The sequence below is a fragment of the Delphinapterus leucas genome, chromosome 19 (assembly GCF_059928025.1).
Source record: "Delphinapterus leucas isolate spDelLeu-1000000601 "Yukka" chromosome 19, BTC_Dleu_Yukka2, whole genome shotgun sequence".
NCBI lineage: Eukaryota > Metazoa > Chordata > Mammalia > Artiodactyla > Monodontidae > Delphinapterus > Delphinapterus leucas.
The window spans coordinates 51,729,676-51,744,700 of record NC_143147.1 but is presented as its reverse complement, the minus strand read 5'-3'; the positions used below and the strand labels follow the sequence as shown (position 1 = coordinate 51,744,700).

The 15,025-nt window shown below is 42.3% G+C and overlaps 2 protein-coding genes across 16 annotated transcripts in view; one reads left to right on the top strand and one right to left on the bottom strand.

The window, feature by feature from the left end:
• NBR1 (NBR1 autophagy cargo receptor) overlaps nucleotides 1-1,077 on the bottom strand; it is a 28,198-nt gene extending 27,121 nt beyond the window's left edge. For 5 of the 7 annotated variants that reach the window (XM_089899995.1, XM_089899990.1, XM_089899992.1 and 2 more), the window contains exon 1: nucleotides 709-819. Coding sequence is in view for 1 of the 7 variants with exons in the window: in XM_089899996.1 (XP_089756122.1) it covers nucleotides 709-802 (94 nt within the window). In the remaining 6 variants the exon portion in view is untranslated. Of the gene's footprint in view, nucleotides 1-708; nucleotides 820-1,057 lie in introns of those variants that run through there. The other 2 variants (XM_089899991.1, XM_089899996.1) reach the window with 2 other exon arrangements.
• A 291-nt stretch (nucleotides 1,078-1,368) lies between these two features.
• The window catches only part of BRCA1 (BRCA1 DNA repair associated), a 72,070-nt gene continuing 58,413 nt past the window's right edge, over nucleotides 1,369-15,025 (top strand). For 4 of the 9 annotated variants that reach the window (XM_022557766.3, XM_022557763.3, XM_089899975.1 and 1 more), the window contains exons 1-3: nucleotides 1,369-1,879; nucleotides 2,801-2,913; nucleotides 10,277-10,330. In XM_022557766.3, coding sequence (XP_022413474.2) covers nucleotides 2,834-2,913; nucleotides 10,277-10,330 — 134 coding nt within the window. In that variant the 5' untranslated portion in view covers nucleotides 1,369-1,879; nucleotides 2,801-2,833. Of the gene's footprint in view, nucleotides 1,880-2,800; nucleotides 2,914-5,803; nucleotides 5,823-10,276; nucleotides 10,331-15,025 lie in introns of those variants that run through there. The other 5 variants (XM_022557770.3, XM_022557768.3, XM_089899976.1 and 2 more) reach the window with 3 other exon arrangements.

Sequence of the window (15,025 nt, the reverse complement as noted above, 5' to 3'; positions counted from 1 at the left end):
TTTCATTAACTGGCATTATATTAAGTTCATGCCACTGGCTCATCTTTGCTTGGCATAGATCAGCTTTTCCTCTATGTCGATTTTTCCAGGATATCAAAAATCCCTTTAATGAATCTGACCTGGGAACCTGAGCTTTCATTACTGTCTCCACCGGAGGCCTGTACAAGCTATCCTGGAGTTAAAATGTGTGATCTGAAAGCTGCGTGTTCGATAAAAAGGAAAAACGGTGCCTTTCCAATACCAGAGGTCCCTGACCAAGGAGACTTGCTTATGAGGTTCCCCAAAAGTGGGATGAGGGGGAGTAGGAGGCTGTGTGGGTAGTGTCATTTTTTTTTTTTCTTGAAAACTTCATCCTAGTCTTCCACTTAACTTTTCCTGGCACTCCATGTCCCCAAGACAGTATCACCAACCCCTGAAGACTCTCTCTCGTTTTCTTTGCCTAGGCCCTCTTTGTGCTGGGGAGTCTCGGCGTCCTTCAGCAGAAGCCAGGCGTTCTAAGCCACGGACCCGCCATCCCTCCGGTGGTATCCGCCCCCTTGGCCCCTCGGAACTCGAACGGCTCTCCCATCCGGTCACTGAAAAGATCGGCTGGCCCCAGACACGGAAAAAGTCGCCCCTCTTCTTTGCAGGTTTCCTCCCTTGAACTTCCCCAAGCCCTCTCAGTGCGACGTGACACCACCCCCTAGGTAACCGCAACTGCTTCCTTACCAGCTTCCCGCCCCCGGGGGGCGCCTGCCCGAGGCCAGTACAAGAACCGTCCGCAGCCAGCTCTCGGGCTATCCCTGCGGGGTGAATCTAACATGGCGGAGAGAGACAGGGCCTAGTCCCCTGCGTCTCTGAGTTTCCGACAAGATGATTGGTTCTTACCACTTGTCCCTCAAAACTACCACCCCACTGATTGGTCGAAGGTGAGTTGGCGGAGGCGGGGCAGGAGCAGCCAGAACCTCACAACAACAACAAACACTGGGGCAAAGGGGCGGAACTACGAGTGCGCAGCCGTGGGCTGATTTCTCCTTCCCAGGTAAAAGCTGCGCCGGACCTTAGTTAGGTCACCGACCTTAGAGGACGACTTGCCGGAGACTCGCGGGGATGGATGGGAATTGTAGTCTTCCTAGGATTTGTAGGTTCTTTAGCGTATTATCCGCTCTCAAGATACTAAAACATAACACTCCAATCCATATCTGTTGACGCGCATAAGCGGGCGGAGCTCTTCAATTTGTCAACTGGGCTGTCACGAGACTCGTGCCCGCTTCCAGTGTCGGAAGTTCCTCTCCATAAGACTACAGTTTCCAAGGGACACTGTGGCCAAGGCCTTTCGATCCGCAATGCATGCTGGAAATCGTAGTTTTCCCCCCACAACCCCTTTATTTACCAAAACTGGAGACTTCCATTGCGACGGAAAGGGTGAGGGAATGGGGCCTCTTCCTTCGACTCTTTTAGGCACTATCTTGCGCTCATATTCGGGCCTCAGGTAGCGATTCCGACCCTAGTACAGCAATCACTGTGTCATAATAAGTCGCAACTGGAAGCGTAGAGGTAAGGGGTCAGGCCTGTTAGAAAACTCGAGCAGAATTCGTTCTCTCCCGTCTCTTTTTAATTACGTAACGCAGGGAAAGAATGGGTGACCAATCAGGAACTCCGAGAGGCTCAGCTCTTTCTGTTCCGCCTTTCCGTAACGTGTTTCGTTCTCGCGTTCTGAGAGGCTCTCGCTAGGCACAGCGGCCGGTTTCCGTGGCAAAAGGAAAGCGCGGGAATTACAGATTAATTGAAACTGCGACTGCGCGGTGTGAGCGTTCCTGACCAAGGGCGGTCCGGGGGGGTTTTTCAGAGAACTGAGCCTCTGGGCCCGGGAACCACAGACACTTTGCTCTGGATAAAGGTGAGAGAACCCTGGGGAAGGGAGAGGGGCCCACAGGGTGCTCCGGGGGACAGGCAGTAAACAGGTGTGGAGACAGTAGGGGAGAGGTGACTCCTGAAGGCGAGCAAGATGGGTGTTATCTGCCAAGGGGCGGGCGGAAGATGGAACCTGAGAAGCCTAAGACGTTTGAGTCTGGGGAAATCGTGGGGAGGGGGGTAATTTGTGGGTCACAGGGTCGGGGGGAGGCGCTGAAGATAAGGGAGGGGGCAGGGTGTCTCCGAGGGGGAGTCCTGATGGTGGAAACTGGAATGGGTCTTGAGGGGGACATCATGGTATACAAAGATGGGCTGGTATATGTGAGATGGAGACCCAGAGGGAAAGCGGGGTGCAGGAATGTGTCTGGGAAGAGGAGGAAACAGAATTTTGTGGGAGGAAGAGCCGTTAAGAACTGGATTCATATGCGTTTCTGAGAAGGGACAAGAAGGAAGTAGAGGGGCGAGCCTCCCTTGGCACATACGCTGCTGGCATGGATGTGCCTGAGGAGGATCCTGAGATGAGTGCAGGCCAGTGGGAAACACTGGGGAAGGAAGTGGGTGGGGAGCATTGGTTGGTGTTGATTTTGATTTTAAGCGAGAAAAAGAAAACAGCCGGGATGATTGGAGAATTAGGTGGCTACCACCACTCACCCAGTCACCCCACTGTGGCTTTCCCGTTCTTGGAGAAAGGAAAAGACCAAAAGGAAGTGATTGGAGGCTAGATGTGAAAAAATAGAGAATTTAAATGGTCTTAATTACAAAAAAACTTATAGAATTTTTTTAAAATAAGGTTTTTGTCATTAGTTCTATGGTTGATCTGATACTAAAGCATTCCAATTTTAAATGGCACTTAATGAAATCAAGCTTTTAAACCTTTTAACGTGATTTATTTACATATATATTTAAGTTCACGTGTTAAAGTTCATGGGAACAGGAAGAAATGGATTTTTCTGCGAATCACGTTGAAGAAGTACAAAATGTCCTTAATGCTATGCAGAAAATCTTAGAGTGTCCAATCTGGTAAGTCAAGAGTTTATTAATTTGAGATTCTTCCTTATATGCGATGCAAATGAATAGAATTGACCTTAGATAGAAAGGAGAAAAAATTATAATGTTTATTAAGATTAAGCTATTAAAGTTGCTGCTTTTCTTAACTGAAGAGCTTTAGGAATATAAGAAATTACTCCTTTTTCTCCACTCTAACCTTCCCTCTGTGTCACCTCAACACACACAGTCCCCTGTCTTGAATGTCCACAGACTGTCTTGATTGGCTCTACATTGGGGCAAGGCTCTGGTTTGGCTTAAGTGGCATTTGGGCATTTCTTCCATCTCTACAACCAGCTTGATCACTTGGAATGGACATAGTTAATAATGGCAAAATAAAATCACAAACGCTTGGTGTCAGTGAGTGGGTAGGTCTTGGGAGAACCTTTGGTTGAAACTAGCCCTGTACTATATTTAAATAAGAATACTGTGAGTCCTCAAAGCCTTTAGCAAGTTTCTTTGACCCCCACCCCCCAGATTTCTTCATTTATTTAAAAATTTTTATTTTTTATACAATTTTTAAACGTTACTCTCCATTTACAGTTATTATAAAATATTGACTATATTCCTCATGTTGTATAATACATCCTCGTAGCCTATCTTACACCTAATAGTTTGTACCTCTCACCCCCCACGCCTATACTGCCCCTCGCCCCTCTTAGACTTTTTGAGTGAGACTTTGTTTCCTTCATCTACAAAATAAGGACGGGACTAGAATAGTAAAGGTTTTTTTAGATTGAGGTGTAATTTACATACAGTGAAATGCAGAGAGCTTAAGTGTACAAGTCTATGAGTTTGGGCAAGTGTATATATATCTGAGTAACCCAGTCAAGATATAGAACATTTCCGGGCTTCCCTGGTGGCACAGTGGTTAAGAATCTGCCTACCAATGCAAGGGACACAGGTTCGAGCCCTGGCCGAGGAAGATCCCACAAGCCGCAGACAACTAAGCCCGTGCGCTACAACTACTGAGCCTGAGCTCTAGAGCCCGCAAGCCACAACTACTGAGCCCACGTGCCACAACTACTGAGTCCATGTGCCTAGAGCCTGTGCTCCGCAACAAGAGAAGCCACCGCAATGAGAAGCCCACGCACCGCAACAAAGAATAACCCCCGCTCGCTGCAACTAGAGAAAGCCTGCGCACAGCAACGAAGACCCAACACAGCCATAAATGAATGAATGAATGAATGATATAGAACGTTTCCATCACCCCAGAAAGTTATCTTGTGTGGATGCAGGAGCTCTTAACTTGCTGACCCTCCCTGACCCTTGGAGGCCTATAGATAGAACTGTATTCTTATATAATTAGTTTCTTATGTAATTTTATATTTTGTATTTTATATATTTAAAAGCATTGCTCTAAGAAAGGGGTTCATGAGCTTTACCAACTGCCAAAGGGGGTCCATGGTACAACAAAGGTTATGAACTCCAGGTAGTCACTAGCTGACCTCAATGGTATCTCTTAAATCTATAAAATAAATTAAAAACCATACCTCAGAATTTCTTGGTAAAAAGCCAGAAAGGCAATTTAGGAGGATTACTGACTACCCTCTTCCCTCTGTTCTCTTATTTCTGGTCATTCTGGCCTCTTTGCTGCTCTTCAGACATGCGACATATTCTCCTGCCTCTGAGCTTTTATGCTTGCTACACCCTCTGCCTGCAACATTCTTCCCCTGGTAATTGCATGGCTCACAAATCTTGATTGAAATACCATCTTTCAAAGAGGCAGACAATCCCAATTTAAAATTGTAACACTCCAACCCTCAACACATCCCTTATCCCCCTATGTTTCCATAATGCTTATTTTTTACATAACTTAAAACTATCTGACATTCTGTATAATTTATTTATCCTTTTTCTCAACCCCCACAGAATATAAACTCCCAAGGGCAGAGGTTTTTATTTGTTTTATTTACTTTATATCTTCAGTAGTTAGAACAGTATCTGGGACATAGTAGCCACTCAGTAAACATTTGTTGAAGGTATTAAGTAATAAACTAAATTGGTTCTTTGATAATTTAGTGGTTTTTAACATGGTGATAGTGGTGGGTATTATTCAAAAAGTCAACTGAAAAGTTTTACCTTTGCTTTGTGCTTCATGAAAGTTGTTTTTCATACTTGGAGTCAAATAAGATTTTAAAAAATGCAAGTTGTGTTTTCAGAGAGAAACAAGATTTATAAGTAACCTACCTTCTGCTCCCCTGCCTTTCAACATTTCAGCTAAACAAGAACCAAAGCTAAATGAGCTTTACAGCCTAATTTACGAAACATCAGAGCCAGGCAAGCAGGAAATGACAATTGGAAAAAAAATTGCTTTTGAAAAAGCATAAAACTTACTCATGATGATTACAAAGAGTGATCAAAAAGTCCTTAATAGTATGGCATTTGGGTCCATTTATTTTACATTTCCATGGGACTCAGTCATAGTAATGTAATGTTCTTTCTCATTCTGGCAAAGTAAACTATCAAATAAAAAAACTCAGATACAGGGGATTCGCTGGTGGCGCAGTGGTTGAGAGTCTGCCTGCCGATGCGGGGGACACGGGTTTGTGCCCCGGTCCGGGAGGATCCCACATGTCGCGGAGCGGCTGGGCCCGTGAGCCATGGCTGCTGAGCCTGCGTGTCCGGAGCCTGTGCTCCGCAATGGGAGAGGCCACGACAGCGAGAGGCCCGCGTAGTGCAAAAAAAAAAACAAAAAACAAAAAACAAAACTCAGATACATAAAAATTAAAGATGTGAGAATGAAAGTTAATGTTAAATTTTTATTTTCAGTCAACTACTGTGTATTTTCCAGCTCCATATTTATTTATTTTTTCAATCTGTTTTTTTTTTTCTTTTGGCAGTGTTGGATCTTGGTTGCTGTGCGCAGGCTTTCTCTAGTTGTGGTGAGCGGGGGGCTGCTCTTCCTTGCGGTGCACGGGCTTATCATTGCAGTGGCTTCTCTTGTTGTGGAGCACAGGCCCTAGAGCATGCAGGCTTCAGTAGTTGTGGCATGTGGGCTCCATAGTTGTGGCTCGCGGGATCTAGAGCACAGACTTAGTAGTTGTGATGCACGGGCTTAGTTGCTCCACAGCATGTGGGATCCTCCCGGACCAGGGATCAAACCCATGTCCCCTGAACTGGCAGGCGGATTCTCAACCACTGTGCCATCAAGGAAGTCCTCAATCTGTTTTCTATTAGAAATAGACCTGGTTTTAAAACTAAGACTGTTCTGCCTGGTTGTTAAACCTTAAACTCATACCTAGTTCACTTTTTTTTTTTTAACATTGCCTAGAACAGTACAATTTGCAGTTAATGTCTTAAATGATTCCTGACTGTGAATGGAAACAATGTTATTTATGGTAACTATAGGGTAGGTTTCCAGCTTCTTTGAGGTCTCAAGCTAAAATTCCTTCTCCTGGCCCCTGAGTCATTATTGGCATTTATTTCTGATAACTGGTAGTTCATTCTAACTCTTTACACATGAATATACAAATTCTTTGACTTTCGAAGCGTTTGCTAAAATGTGTATCCCAGTGGGTGGTGGTTGTTTTTTGAACCTAACCTAGCTTCTTTCTCCAATCACTTACCATGTTGGAAGCTCTAAATATAAATACGCAGTAGACCTAAAATATTTCCTGGTTTCAAAAGTTTAAAATATTTGAGTCACTTTTATTTTATTTTTATTTATTTATTTTAAATATAAATTTATTATTTATTTATTTTTGGCTGAGTTGGGTCTTTGTTGCTGCGCGCGGGCTTTCTCTAGTTGCGGCGAGTGTGGGCTACTCTTCATTGCGGTGAGCGGGCTTCTCATTGCAGTGGCTTCTCTTGTTGCGGAGCACAGGCTCTAGGCGCACAGGCTTCATTAGTTGTGGCAGGCAGGCTTCAGTAGTTGTGGTTTGTGGGCTCTAGAGCACAAGCTCAGTAGTTGTGGCGCACGGGCCTAGTTGCTCTGTAGCATGTGGGATCTTCCCGGACCAGGGCTCGAACCCATGTCCCCTGCATTGGCAGGTGGATTCTTAACCACTACGCCACTAGGGAAGTCCCTGAATCACTTTTATAGTAAACATTTACTTTCATCAGGACCTAGAAGAGAACATTTTAATTTTTTTCTTTTCATTCCCATTCTCTCTTCAAGCTTTTCCTTCAACAGTAATTACTTTTTTATGTATTGGAGTTTTCATCTGTTCAAAGTTTGTGTTTACAGTATGTTTGTATAGCTTGGTTTTTAATTACTATACTGAAATATAATTATCTCAGAATTGAGTCAGTGGTGAGAATGAAAGCCATCTGGTATCATAGCTAAATCCAACTTCTCTTTTACTGAGAATTTCTTTTGCTGTCTAGCCTATCTGAGGAATAGTGATTTACTAACAAATCAGAGTTTTCTTTGTTTTTCTTTTTAAAATCACTTTCAGTCCCAATAATAATACTAACATTGGTACAAGTCATCTCAGGTTGTAAACATTTTCCCAAGTAGCATTTAATTTTATTCTCAGAATAGCCTCAAGAGACTGGTAGAGTGGGTGACCGAGAAGGAAACTGAGGTTCAGGTAGAGTGGTTGGCCTGAGATCACTCTGCTAAACAAAGAGAACTGTAGTAGAAACCCAGTCTTCTGACTTACTCTGGTATTTTTCTTTTCATTGCCCTGTGCTGCGTCAGAAACCCCATGATTGCGAGAGTTGTGTTACCAAACCCTTCATAAGGAGGCTATTGTCCCCCAGCTTTTCTTGTGATCCTTTTCTAAAGAGTTAAACATTTAATGAACCACATTCCTATCACATACACAGATTACCTGTTCTTTGATGTCTTGCCTGAACTTTACCAAGAATCAGTTTCTGGAACTCTCATTCAGAATAAACACTGAAGACTTAAAATAGCCTGTAGGTTCCTGCGTGCTCAGGCTCCCACCTACCTCTCTGACCTCTTCTACTAGTACCTCCCCCTTGATTATTCATCCTAGACCTTGGCCTACTCGGTGTCCTTCAAAAACCCTGGACATGGTCCTGCTCAGAGTCTGTCTTTTCTGCTCCCTCTGCTGGAATGTTCTTCCCCCAACTGTTGCACAGCTTGTTTCCTCACATTGCCCAGCTGTCTGCCAGTGTCACCTTCTCAGTGAGGCCTTTCCTGACTACCCTGTATATACCCTTCTCCCCACACACTGCACTTCCTGTCCCCTTACCCTGCTTTATTTTTCTTTTTAGCACTTATTCCCATATATGTTTGTTTCTCAATCAACTGCCTACCACAACTAGAATGTAAATTCTGTGAGGGCAGGCTTTATTTTGTTTGCTGCTGTATTTGCATCTCCAAGAGCAGTGCTTGCACATAGTAGATGCACAATAAATACTTGTTATATTAGTAAATGAATTAATCTCAGGAGGGCCTTGAGATTTTGTGGTTAGATGGGTAGGAATGAGAATTTGAGTGATGTATTTTCTTTTCTGGAGCTTTTAATATTTTTCTAAGTTTATTATTTTCTAAATTTTCTTCAGTGAGTACTTATTACACTGTTCTTACAAAGTAATCACAAACCAAACATCATGTACCTCCTGAAGTGATGTAATAAAAGTACACAGAACCATCTGTAAAGTGTTCTTGCCAAAAAAATTGAACCCAATTTTGACTCTGCCTGTAGGTCTAGTTTACAGGAAATAGAGGTTAGAGGGACAAGTTAAACCACATCATAGGGTTATAATCAGCAAAATCTAGAATGTGGGAAATTCTGGAGGTCAAATGACCTAGTTTTTTAAATGACGAGGTAAAAAAAGAGGAGAAATCTGTAAAAGAGACTTGAGATATATCAACCAAATGCAATGTGTGGATCTTATTTGGATCCTGATTTAAATGAATTTAATTATTAAATTTTTATGAGACAGTGAGGGAAATTGGAACATTAGTTGTATATTAGATGATACTAGGGAAATTATTATTATTATTTATTATTATTATTATTTTTTTGCGGTACGCGGGCCTCTCACTGTTGTGGCCTCTTCCGTTGCGGAGCACAGGCTCCGGACACACAGGCTCAGCGGCCATGGCTCACAGGCCAGGCCGCTTACGCAGCATGTGGGATCTTCCCGGACCGGGGCACGAACCCGTGTCCCCTGCATCGGCAGGCGGACTCTAAACCACTGAGCCACCAGGGAAGCCCTAGGGAAATTATTTTTTAGGAGTAATAATGGTTTCATGGTTAAACTAAAAAAGTCTTTATCTTTGAAAGATATATTCTGCAATATTTATAGATGAAACGCTATGACAGCTGGGATTTTAAAAAATATTTATTTTATTTATTTTGGCTGCGTCGGGGCTTAGTTGCGGCACGTGCGATCTTCGTTGTGGCATGCGGGATCTTTTTAGTTGCGGCATGCAGGTTCTTAGTCGCGGCATGCATGTGGGATCTAGTTCCCCCAGCAGGGATTGAACGTGGGCCCCCTGCATTGGGAGTGTGGAGTCTTACTCCCGGGACCACCAGGGAAATCCCCTGGGATTTATTTTAAAATAATCTTGGCTTTGAGTGGATTTTGGTGTGGATGAAATAAATTGGCTGTGAGCTCATAATTGCTGAAATTGGGTTATGGTACGTGGAGTTCATTTTACTGTTTTATTTGTGTAAATGCTTTAAGCCTTCCATATTAAGAAATAAAAAGTAGGGGCTTCCCTAGTGGCGCAGTGGTTGAGAGTCTGCCTGCCGATGCAGGGGACGTGGGTTCGTGCCCCGGTCCGGGAAGATCCCACATGCCGCGGAGCAGCTGGGCCCGTGAGCCATGGCCGCTGAGCCTGCGCGTCCGGAGCCTGTGCGTCCGGAGCCTGTGCTCCACAACGAGAGAGGCCACAACAGTGAGAGGCCTGCGTACCGCAAAAAAAAAAAAAAAAAAAAAAAAGAAAGAAAGAAAAAATAAAAAGGCAATCACATGCCAAAAAAGTGCTATGAGGGAATTCAAAAGAAGTACAAGAAGTTTTTCTCTTTGTGGAGCTTAAAGTTTAGTTAACATATAGGATGTGCACCCACAATGATAGCTCAAAAAAGGTATCAGTGAAAACTAATATGAAATAATATCAGCTAATTTTTTAAATGCTAAAGATAACATAGAATATAGAAAAGAATGATATATTCTGTTTTGATGTCTGAAAGCTCATTGAGAGTAAGGATCATATTCTCTGCTGTATTTTTGGTTCCTAGTACAGCAGACATTTAATAAATATTTATTGAATGAACTTAAAGCCTTACTTTGACTCAGTTATAGCAGCTTAAAGTTGAACTTCTTTATTAAGAATTCATTTATTCATTTACTTTTAAATGAATTATTGAACCTCAGTTCTTTTATTTTCTTTTTTTTTCCCCTACCCTTCTAGTCTGGAGTTGATCAAAGAGCCTGTTTCCACAAAGTGTGATCACATATTTTGCAAGTAAGTTTGAATGTTTTATGTGGCTCCATTATTAGCTTTTGTGCTTATCCTTCATAACACAGGAAACACCTAGCTTTATTAAAGCTTTAGCTTCTTCAATTATTTGAAAAAGAATCGTAAGTTTTTGTAGCCATACTTTGTGGTAAAATATTGGCATATTTATCTAGTGGGATATGAAATCACTTTGAACAGCTGTTTGTTTTTTGTGTCCATGGGTGAAAGCAGATTGCAAGCAGTTACGAAATAAGCAAATTGTGTTTCAACTGTCCCAGTTTCTCCTTTCTGTTCATTTCTGCATGTCCTTCTGCTCTCTGCCCTCTAAGGTTCAGTGTTTACCTGCTTCATAATCCTTGTGAAAATAGGAAAGGACCTGATATCAGTTTATATTTAGGCTGAAATTCATTCATACCAATGATTCAAGTTATATTTACATTTTTAAGGATTTTGCCCTTTGAAATGGATATGTTTCTTGATGGAAGAATTTCAGAAAAAGTTTGGTAGATAATTTTGTGGAACAGGGGTTTTTCTCCTTTCCTTGATGTTAAGCTATGATTGAGGCTTGCCCTGAATGCCAACTTATTTCTTTTTAAGCATTTTTTTCTTTTTTAATTGAAAAGGCAAGCCATGTCAATGGTAATGAGTTTACTAGCATATATGATGCAAAATATTTTTCCCTCCTACCTCAAACCCCTGCCTCTCCCTTCCCTCCCCAGAAAAAAACCACAGTTATCAATTTCTTATGTATCCTCTAAGGAATTTTTAGATTCAAGAGTTTGTAACTTGGGATTCATGAATGGTTTTCATGAATTTCCTAGAATTATATTGAATTTTAAGTTCAATTGTATTAAAAACTATGGGCCTGTGCAGTTTTCTGGGAAGACAGTTCATAATTTTCATCAGCTTGGAACGTTTCTGTAACCTAAAAAACATGAAAAGCTTCTGCATTAAGGATAATGAGGGCTGGCTGAAGCTGGAGGAAACCTGTTCCCTTTGGAGGGATATCCTTTGAGTACAAGTCTGCCAGCTGGCCAGCCCCTTCCTTCCTCTGAATTTTACCTTTTTGCTATTTATCTGTCCCAACAAGGATCCAGAGCCCATTTCCACTGTCTCTCACCCCTTTTCCAGGTCACCCCACTGGCCTAGATCTGTTCCCAATTTCCTTCTCATTCTTCAGGCCCTTCTTCCTGGTCAGGTGTCATGGCAGCACGGCTTTATCTCTCCTTCAAGAATTTTTAGTTTTGTGGCCTCTAGAGGGAAGCTTCTCAAACTGTCTGTGGTATAGGGCCATTTTCTTTGTAGATCAATACCTTTATAAAACAAAATTTTAAAGTCCCACTATTTAAAAGGTTACAGATAGCTGAAGACTAACCTTTTAAATGCTGGGACTTTCACTGTTTCTTGACAAGAATCTTTCTGAAATGTACTGTATGCCTTCCTGTCACCTTGAATAATGAATATATGGTATTATAGTGTGTAAAGAAGAGATTAAATTATGAACATTCATTACTTTGAGAGCTTGTGGAAGAAGGCAGTTTTACAGGCAGAGGAAATAATATGAGCAAAGGTATGAAGAGAAGAAAGAATATGTTCAGGAAAAAGAAACTAACTTTTCATATATAGAGAGAAGTTGCATTACAAAAGGAAGGAGCCCTCAGAGGGGAGATGATATTTGCAAGAGAGAAAGATCCAAGAGGAGGCAGAGGGATTGGAACTAGAAAATGGATGCTAGAAAGAAAAATAGTTGTTATTCAGTGAAGTTGGAGGTAAAGACATCTGTTGAGATTGAGAAGGTTAAAGTTGGCAACTGGAGGAGAGTGAAAAAGGCTTGCAATTCCTAACATGGAGGATAGGAAAAGCAGAATAGCCAGCCATATATATATATATATTTTTTGCGGTACGCGGGCCTCTCACTGTTGTGGCCTCTCCTGTTGGCGGAGCACAGGCTCCGGACGCGCAGGCTCAGCGGCCATGGCTCACGGACCCAGCCGCTCCGCAGCATGTGGGATCCTCCCGGACCGGGGCACGAACCCGTGTCCCCCGTATCGGCAGGCGGACTCTCAACCACTGCGCCACTAGGGAAGCCCTAGCCAGCCATATTTTAAGTGATAAGTTAGAATTAAAAGTTTAGTATAATGCCTCTGTGATAGATCAACTTTTTCATGAAATATCTTCTGTAATACCCTTATAGTCTGAATAACACCTTGATCTATATGATAAGAAAGTTCAGAAAAATACCCCCAAGCATTAATTGTATTTTCTCAAGGTGGACTCTAATTGCTAACAATAACGCAGCTTTATTGACTGGAGTAAGCCTGTAGTTCTGAAATCTTTCATGAGATATACAAAAAGTACAATGGTACCAATTTAGAAAATATTACTTAGGCCATTCATGCATTAGCTTGCAGTTTCCAAACAACAGATGAAATGTGTAATACTTTTTGAAAGATCTAGACCACATTGTCCAAAGAGATATAATCTGAGCCATATAAATCTAACTTAAATTTTCTAGTAGCCACATTACCAAAAGGTTTTTTTTAAAGGTGAAATTAATATAGTTATATATTTTTAACCTAATTATGGCTAAAATTTTATCATTTCAAAATATAATATAAAAATATTAATGAGATATTTGACATTCTTTTTTTGTAGTAAGTCTCTGAAAGCTTGTGTTTTTCCATTTTAGCTCAGACTAGCCATATTTCAAGTGCTCAATAGCCACATGTGGCAGCTGTATTGGACAACACAGCTCTAGAAACTAACTACTCAAAGTGGGACTCATGGGTCTGTAGCAACCACATCACATGGAAACTTCCTAGAATCTCAGCCCTACCCCAAACCTGCTGAATCAGAATCTGCATTTTAACAGGATCCCCAGGAGATTCTTATGCACATTAAAGTTTGAGAAGCAGTGCTCTGGAATGATAACCTTTCTATACACTTATATGGAGGATACTAAGAGGGAATAGACCAAGGAAGACTGAGGTTTAAAGACCAGATAGAGCAAATGAGGCAAGTCTTGGGGTCATTTAACTGAGGAGATCCAGATAAGTGGTGAATCAGTGTTGGGGACGTTTCACGGCTGGATACATTAGATCATGACACCAGGGAATTCTGTAATCTAGTAGTGGGTCGGTATGTCAGAGGTCCAGAAATAGGCAAGAGATGGATAATCTAGCAAGTAGATTGAACATAGTCTCTCAGGAGTCTAGCAGCAGAAATGAGAAGTTCAGGGTGGTAGTTATAAGGGAAGAAAAGTAGCAGGGACCCAGCCATAGGAGGCTGAGGGTTAGTGGTAAGATTCTCATCCCTAGGAGACAAGAGCCTTGACTCAGGGGACTGGGATACTGGGCAAGGAAACTAGGCAGAATCTCCCAGATGAAGAGCTCAAGATAGCTTCTTGGTCGGGGAGGGATAAATTGGAAGATTGGGCTTGACATATACACACTACTGTATATAAAATAGATAACTAATAAGGACCTACTGTATAGCACAGGGAACTCTACTCAATACTCTGTAATGGCCTATATGGGAAAAGAATCTAAAAAAGAGTGGATATATGTATATGTATAACTGATTCACTTTACTGTACACCTGAAACTAACACAACACTGTAAATCAACTCTACTCCAATAAAAATTTAAAAAAAGAAAAAAAGATAGCTTCTTAATTGTTGTAACTAAAGTACAAACCAGAGGTTTGATTAAAAAAACAGAGCCTTGGGGCTTCCCTGGTGGCACAGTGGTTGAGAGTCCGCCTGCCGATGCGGGGGACACGGGTTCGTGCCCCGGTCTGGGAAGATCCCACATGCCGCGGAGCGGCTAGGCCTGTGAGCCATGGCCGCTGAGCCTGTACGTCCGGAGTCTGTGCTCCGCAACGGGAGAGGCCACAATAGCGAGAGGCCCGCATACCGCAAAAAAAAAACAAAAAACGAAAAACAGAGCCTTAGGACTTCCCTGGTGGCGCAGCGGTTAAGAATCCGCCTGCCAATGCAGGGCACACGGGTTTGAGCCCTGGTCTGGGAAGATCACACATGCCATGGAGCAACTAAGCCCATGCGCCACGACTACTGAGCCCATGTGCCACAATTACTGAAGCCTACATGCCTAGAGCCCGTGCTCCGCAACAAGAGAAGCCACCGCAATGAGAAGCCCATGCACTGCAATGAAGAGTAGCCCCCGCTTGCCACAACTAGAGAAAGCTTGCGCACAGCAACAAAGACCCAACACAGCCAAAAATAAATAAAATTTAAAAGAAAAGAAAACAGAACCTTATTTATACAAGCTGACAAGGTTTGGTGGGACCAGCAACATAAGTGGATGCTGAGATGCTAAGCTGTGGAGCTCTCAGGGTCTTTATTTCCTTTAACAAGATACCATATTTGTCTATTATCTTAGCTCTGTTGATAGTAAGCCAGGGCACCCAGTATAACTGAAGGTAGCCAAAAGTCAGCTTGCCTTTATTTTGCCTATAGTTAGAACTATTAATTCATTGCTTCCTGCCAGGAGAGACTTGGACAAGCAACTCAAAATTAGATTAGTTTCCATAACTTGTTAAACTGCAGGGTGTAGATGTGCTCAAAAATGAGTACTCTGAAAAGTCCCCCAAGATTGTGGCACTGTGATTTTACTATTCTCCATCAGCGTTTTCTTAAAAAGCTGAAGCTGCCCTTTAGAAAGCATACTGCATTTTCTTTAA